Source organism: Apteryx mantelli, chromosome 1 (assembly GCF_036417845.1).
Source record: "Apteryx mantelli isolate bAptMan1 chromosome 1, bAptMan1.hap1, whole genome shotgun sequence".
Lineage (NCBI taxonomy): Eukaryota > Metazoa > Chordata > Aves > Apterygiformes > Apterygidae > Apteryx > Apteryx mantelli.
The window spans coordinates 134,423,457-134,429,456 of NC_089978.1; the positions used below are offsets into that span (position 1 = coordinate 134,423,457).

Below are 6,000 nucleotides of genomic sequence, written 5' to 3' on the forward strand. Positions count from 1 at the left end.
GAGGTGAATCTCTGAGGCTGTCAATCTAGCATGTCAATCAAGCAATAACACCATTGGAGTAAGCACAAGGTCCTCCTGCAGGAAGGCTCCAGAAGGGCCACTGTCACCATTAACCATCCTTGGGCTCTTTTCTTGCAGGTGCCTTTCTCTAACTGCAGCAGGGACTGTCTCCCAGGCACCAGGAAGGGCATTATTGAGGGAGAGCCCACCTGCTGCTTCGAGTGCGTGGACTGCCCTGATGGGGAGTACAGTGATGAAACAGGTAATACCCACAGATCCTCTTTGGGGTTTGCAGAGGACTGTGGGAGGCCTCTTGTGGGCATCACCCACAATTGTGCTAAGGTTGCTTCCCTGTAGTGCTGAGCTGGAGTCCCACAGAACAGCCCACAGGGACTCCTGCACGAAGGTGGGCTAGATCCTTTCCTTGGGAATCTTTTACGAAGTCCATATTAATGGATTTATTAATTTGGCCAAAGTTGCCAAAGTCACAGTCCAAACAAACAGGTGCCCCACTCCTCCAAAGACCAGGCACAGGAGAGGCAGTGACAGCATAAATTACCCCTTTTGCTGTGCCCTGCTCTGCCAGGGAGCTTCACAGAAAGCCTGGAGGAACTTTCTCTGAAAAACATATGAGAGTTGAGTCCCATGGTCGCCAGGTCTTGTCTTCTGCTAAGCCTGCTTGTCACTCCTGCTCTGAATTAGGAAAAGGCAGAGAAATTGAAAAAGACTTGCATGTAGGAAGCCTCTCATGCAGCCATAAGAAAATTCCATTGCACTGTAGCAAAAGCTTTTGTCACTCCAAAAATGTGGAAGAAGGAGATCCCTACCCTGATCCTAAACTCTGTAGTTGTCTGTCTGCCTCCATCTTTTCCTCATGTTGTAAGGGTTTTATTTCATGCTTTATAAAGAAATAAAGTCCATTCCATCCCTGAATTCACAAGCAGAGAGGAGTATTTCCCTTTACGGGGTCACCAACCACAGCTTCTGTTGGACACAGACACTACAAGCAACCAGAATCTTTGGGTCATATCAAACATCCATGGACATCTTTTCTGTTGGTTTCAGTGGGAGCTCGGATCGAGCCACTCAGGTTCTGCAGTGGAGGGAAAAAGTAACCTCAGTTTTAGAGACAGATGAAAAATTCTGAATTTCCAACACCATTAGTGCTTCCTTAGTGTCGGGCATCTCCAAGCTAAGAAAGGCAAGTAAATCCTTGCAGAACAGCAGGCCCCTCTGCACTGCTGAATGCTCAGGATCTCCTCACACCCTCACTAGCAGCGCTGATCCCAGCACATGCTGTAGACCTTGCTTGAGGTGAAAACTTCAGTAAACTGGATGCAAGACTTCACAGTCATTCCTCTCTGGGAGGATCTGATTTTCATCCTATCAGATAGGAATGATAATTTTTTAACATGAATATATAGTACCACGGGGTTCTGGGGGGTAGCATTTTTGAATTAGATAGCAGCAATTCTGGTCACTTGTAAGAGGGGTCTCTTGGTGTTTTCACAAGATTTGGGGAGCTGGCACTGGTGTGCTGGTGAAATTTGGGGTGGGGGGGGTGCGAGGGACTGCGTTCTGCTGTTTTACAGCCAGCCTCATTAAGCTGTGACTGTAATGCTACCAAAGGAGACAATCTCTCCTGCCCTCTCCCAGCTGTTTGTTCCCATCTTTTGTCCAGTAGTAGTGCTGGTACTTGTGTGACCACAGAGCGAGCTGGATCAGGGCTCTGGTCTCCCTGAAAACAAAACTCATTTTTGGCAGGTTTAGCTTCCAGCGGAAACAAGAAGTTGCATGAGCACTACTGCTGACACAAAGGTAGGGCAGGAATGGGCAGCCTCAGAGGAGGAAGGAGATCTGGAATACCTGTTTCAGTGGCAGTGTGGTCTCTAGTCAGCTCGAGACAGCAGTGAAAGCACTTTTTTAGGATGCAATGCTAAATAGCTGCCCCCTTCTCTGGTAGAGGTGGTTGTATTTCCTGGTATTTGCAGTTAGCACTGCTAACTTGCATGCAGTTTGCAATAGCCTTCTAGGTGAAAGGCTCAAGAAAAATAAAAATGACTGACTGAATGAAAGTAAATGAAATGCATTAATGACAAGTGGTGATAGGAGCTTCTGACTGCACTTTCACATCTAGTGCAAGTTTTTGACATGAACAGTGAGACAACCAGTCACTGGGAGAGCGGTGTCATGTCTGATAATAGCTGCTCCTTCCAAAGACCTCTCCAAAATGAGAGCTTGGGATACTCTGCCTTCATTAGCCAGTAACCTTCCAATGAACACTGCTCTCAATCTCTTTCCACCACCATCAAGGGAGCCATGACCCTCACCACTGGAACACAAGACCCATTTGGGTTAGAGAAGAAGTGCAGTAGGTGCAGGTTCTCACCTTTTGATCATGGCAGCCAACGGAGACAGATGTTTCCAGCCCAGTATACCCTAACTAGTTTCCTGTAGGGGAAAGAGATGGAGGCATCAAACTCCCCTCTGCAAGTGTCAGTGGCAGGCTTTGCTGGGTGTGGGGAGACCACTGTTGTTAAGACACGTCTTCCACTGATGTTTCTAAGTGAAATGAGAGTATGGTGGGAGTGCCTGCTTTCCAGGGATGAACAATTTAAACACTTCTAAGATTCATGTCTTTGGAGTATGAAAGAGGCTCCCAAAGCACTTAGGGATGCACACACACTTTTGATTTTCCCTCTAATAGAGGCAAGCAGGATGTTTCAAATGATGATGGAAGTTTGAGAGGTATGAAGACAGAGAGAAGCAGATGATAAAAATGAAGGAATAAGAAACAGCAAGGGACAGAGCCTGTGTAACAGCTGATAGTAATCAAACATGCAAAGTTTTGCCAAGAAATTGATTTGAAAAGCCAGAGTGCAGGGGAAGGCCTTTTTTTAAGCTGGCATTAAATGTCCTTTGTGTTTTGCTATGTAACCCATTGGAGACTGGTTGTTTCACGGTAAAACACTCCTAGATCTGATACTGGGAACCTGCAGGCACCAGAAGGAAAGATCCTCTGTATTTAAGATGAAGGCCAGTGTGTAGCCCCCATTTATCTCATCAGCCATTTCAACCTTTCATTATAACAAACCTTCTCTTCCTCTGTCACTTACTTTTCAGATGCAAGTGCTTGTGACAAATGCCCTGAGGATTACTGGTCCAATGAGAACCATACATCCTGCATCCCCAAACAGATAGAGTTCCTCTCCTGGACAGAACCTTTTGGGATTGCTCTGACTCTTTTCGCTGTGCTGGGAATTTTCCTGGCTTCTTTTGTCCTGGGAGTTTTCACCAAATTTCGCAATACTCCCATTGTTAAGGCCACAAATCGTGAGTTGTCCTACCTCCTCCTCTTTTCCTTGCTGTGCTGCTTCTCCAGCTCGTTGTTCTTCATTGGTGAACCCCAGGACTGGACTTGCCGTCTGCGGCAGCCAGCCTTCGGCATCAGCTTTGTCCTCTGCATCTCCTGCATCCTGGTGAAAACCAACCGTGTCCTGCTCGTCTTTGAGGCGAAGATCCCCACGAGCCTCCACCGCAAGTGGTGGGGGCTCAATCTCCAGTTCCTCCTGGTCTTCTTGTGCACATTCGTGCAGATTGTCATCTGTGTGATTTGGCTGTACACAGCACCCCCATCCAGTTACCGAAACCATGACCTGGAGGATGAGATTATCTTCATCACCTGCCATGAAGGCTCCCTGATGGCACTTGGCTTCCTCATTGGCTACACCTGCCTCCTGGCAGCCATCTGCTTTTTCTTTGCCTTCAAGTCTCGAAAGCTGCCTGAGAACTTCAATGAGGCCAAGTTCATCACCTTCAGCATGCTGATCTTCTTCATCGTCTGGATCTCCTTCATCCCTGCTTACGCCAGCACATATGGCAAGTTTGTCTCTGCTGTGGAGGTGATTGCAATATTGGCTGCCAGCTTTGGGCTCCTGGCCTGCATCTTTTTCAACAAAGTCTACATTATCCTCTTCAAGCCCTCCCGCAACACAATCGAGGAGGTGCGCTGCAGTACAGCAGCCCATGCTTTCAAGGTGGCTGCCAGGGCCACGCTGAGACGGAGCAATGTGTCACGCAAGCGCTCCAACAGCCTCGGGGGCTCTACTGGCTCCACCCCTTCCTCCTCCACCAGCAGCAAGAGCAACCATGAAGACCCTTTCCCTCTACCAGCCTCCACAGAGAGGCAGCTCCAGCAGCAGCGCGGGTGTAAGCAAAAGGTCAGTTTCGGGAGCGGCACGGTCACCCTGTCGCTGAGCTTTGAGGAGCCGCAGAAGAATGCCGTGGCCAACAGGACCACCAAACGCAGGAACTCCCTGGAAGCACAGAACAGCGATGACAGCCTGATGCGGCACCGGGCTCTGCTCCCCCTGCAGAATAGCGAGTCCCTCAGCGCAGAGCCCAGCTTTCAGGCAGTTTCCAGCCCAGAGTCCAGCTCACAGGAGTCAATGGTGGGAGACTCAAAAGAAGAGGTACCAGGCCCCAAGGAGGAGCCTTCCCTGCCATCGGCTAACTCTCGAAATTTCATAGGCACTGGAGGTGGCTCTGTCACAGAGAACACAGTACATTCCTAACGAAAGAAGACCATGAAAACCACACCAGTCCCCAAGAGGAACTTGCTCACCTCTTGCTTCTGATTGGGAAAGACAACAAAGATGCACATCTGTGACACAGCCCCACCACAGTCTATTGTTAGCGCCGGTAGGGTAACACACATGCCTCCAGAGGAAGGACTGTCCAAAGCCTGTGTCTGGGGACCCTTGAAATGAAATTGCATTTGCTTTATTGAAATCAGGACATCTTGGAAGGACAAGTGAAGATGGCCTCTGGTGGGGCTTAAGCAGAACTCTGCATGCTGCCTTGCCTCTGTAATCTTTTCCTGCCAGACTGCAACTCAGCTGACTGTGGGAGGCAATTAGGCAATTCCACTATACTCTGCTTTTACACTTATGTACAATATTCCTCTTTCCCACTATGTATAATAGCCCCTCTTTATCCAGTATATGTGATCTGTAACCATGTTCATCAGGATTCTCCGTTCTACAAAAGCAAGATACACAGTTTCACTTGGGGAACACACAGTCATGGGGAAAATAAAAAAGCCCCAACATCCTGCATGCTGTGTACAGCCAAGGGTGTGAATGTGTAAAGTATTTAATGTGACAGAGCGCCCTGCTATTTATATTTAGTAATGTCCCAATATCTCCTTTCTGCCCACAAGTGGGAGCAGTAGGAAATACTAGACAATGCTCTTCATAGACTCCGTTACGTTAGACCAAGCTACTAGGTTCCTACTGGTTTCTTCCAGCTGAGGTAGCTTCACCTCCAGCCTGACTGCTTTGGTGGAGGGGGAGAACAGCTTGTCATATCCCCCAGGAGAATGTTGCGAGAGCACAATGAGATGTATCCATGATTGATTATGTCACTAGTAGTTGTACGCTTAATGACATGTTGCTGTTGTAATATTCCACGTGGCATACATGGCTAAACCTTTCACACCATAGTCAGTGTTGTGCTTTGCCATATTAATCTGCCTCATACCTACACATAGTATTGCACTAGTCATGATGATAGTGGTGGGCTTGAAACAAAGCAAATGAAACAAGAGGAAATGGAGGAGTTAAGAGATGCAGAAATATCCCCCCAAAAGTGATAATATAATTGTAGGAAAAGATAAATATTTGAACTGTGCATGCTGGTAGATGACTGGATGAGGAAGACATACAGGCCTGGGCTCTGAGACATGCACCCTGATAAGTGAGTAAATTGGGTATATTTTGGCTCCTACAGGGCATCAGATGTCCAGGAGTTTTACTGGAGATGCCTAGGGTAAGTATTTCCCTCCTGGCCCATCTTGAAGAGAGGGCACCTAGTGCAAGAAGTGTGCACTTTACCTTAAGAGTAAGGACTTTAGAAGAGAGCATAGGAGAACTTCCTTCCTCTTGGTGCTTGTCCTGCTCCCCCAAAAGCAGACATAAGTGCTCCTAGTTTTGCAAAGTA

The 6,000-nt window shown here is 47.8% G+C and overlaps 1 protein-coding gene across 1 annotated transcript in view; it reads left to right on the top strand.

The window, feature by feature from the left end:
- Positions 1-5,494, top strand: part of CASR (calcium sensing receptor) — a 41,566-nt gene extending 36,072 nt beyond the window's left edge. The window contains exons 5-6 of the mRNA XM_013958015.2: positions 139-262; positions 3,124-5,494. Coding sequence (XP_013813469.1) covers positions 139-262; positions 3,124-4,574 — 1,575 coding nt within the window. The 3' untranslated portion in view covers positions 4,575-5,494. The remainder of the gene's footprint in view (positions 1-138; positions 263-3,123) is intronic.
- Positions 5,495-6,000: the final 506 nt, after the last annotated feature.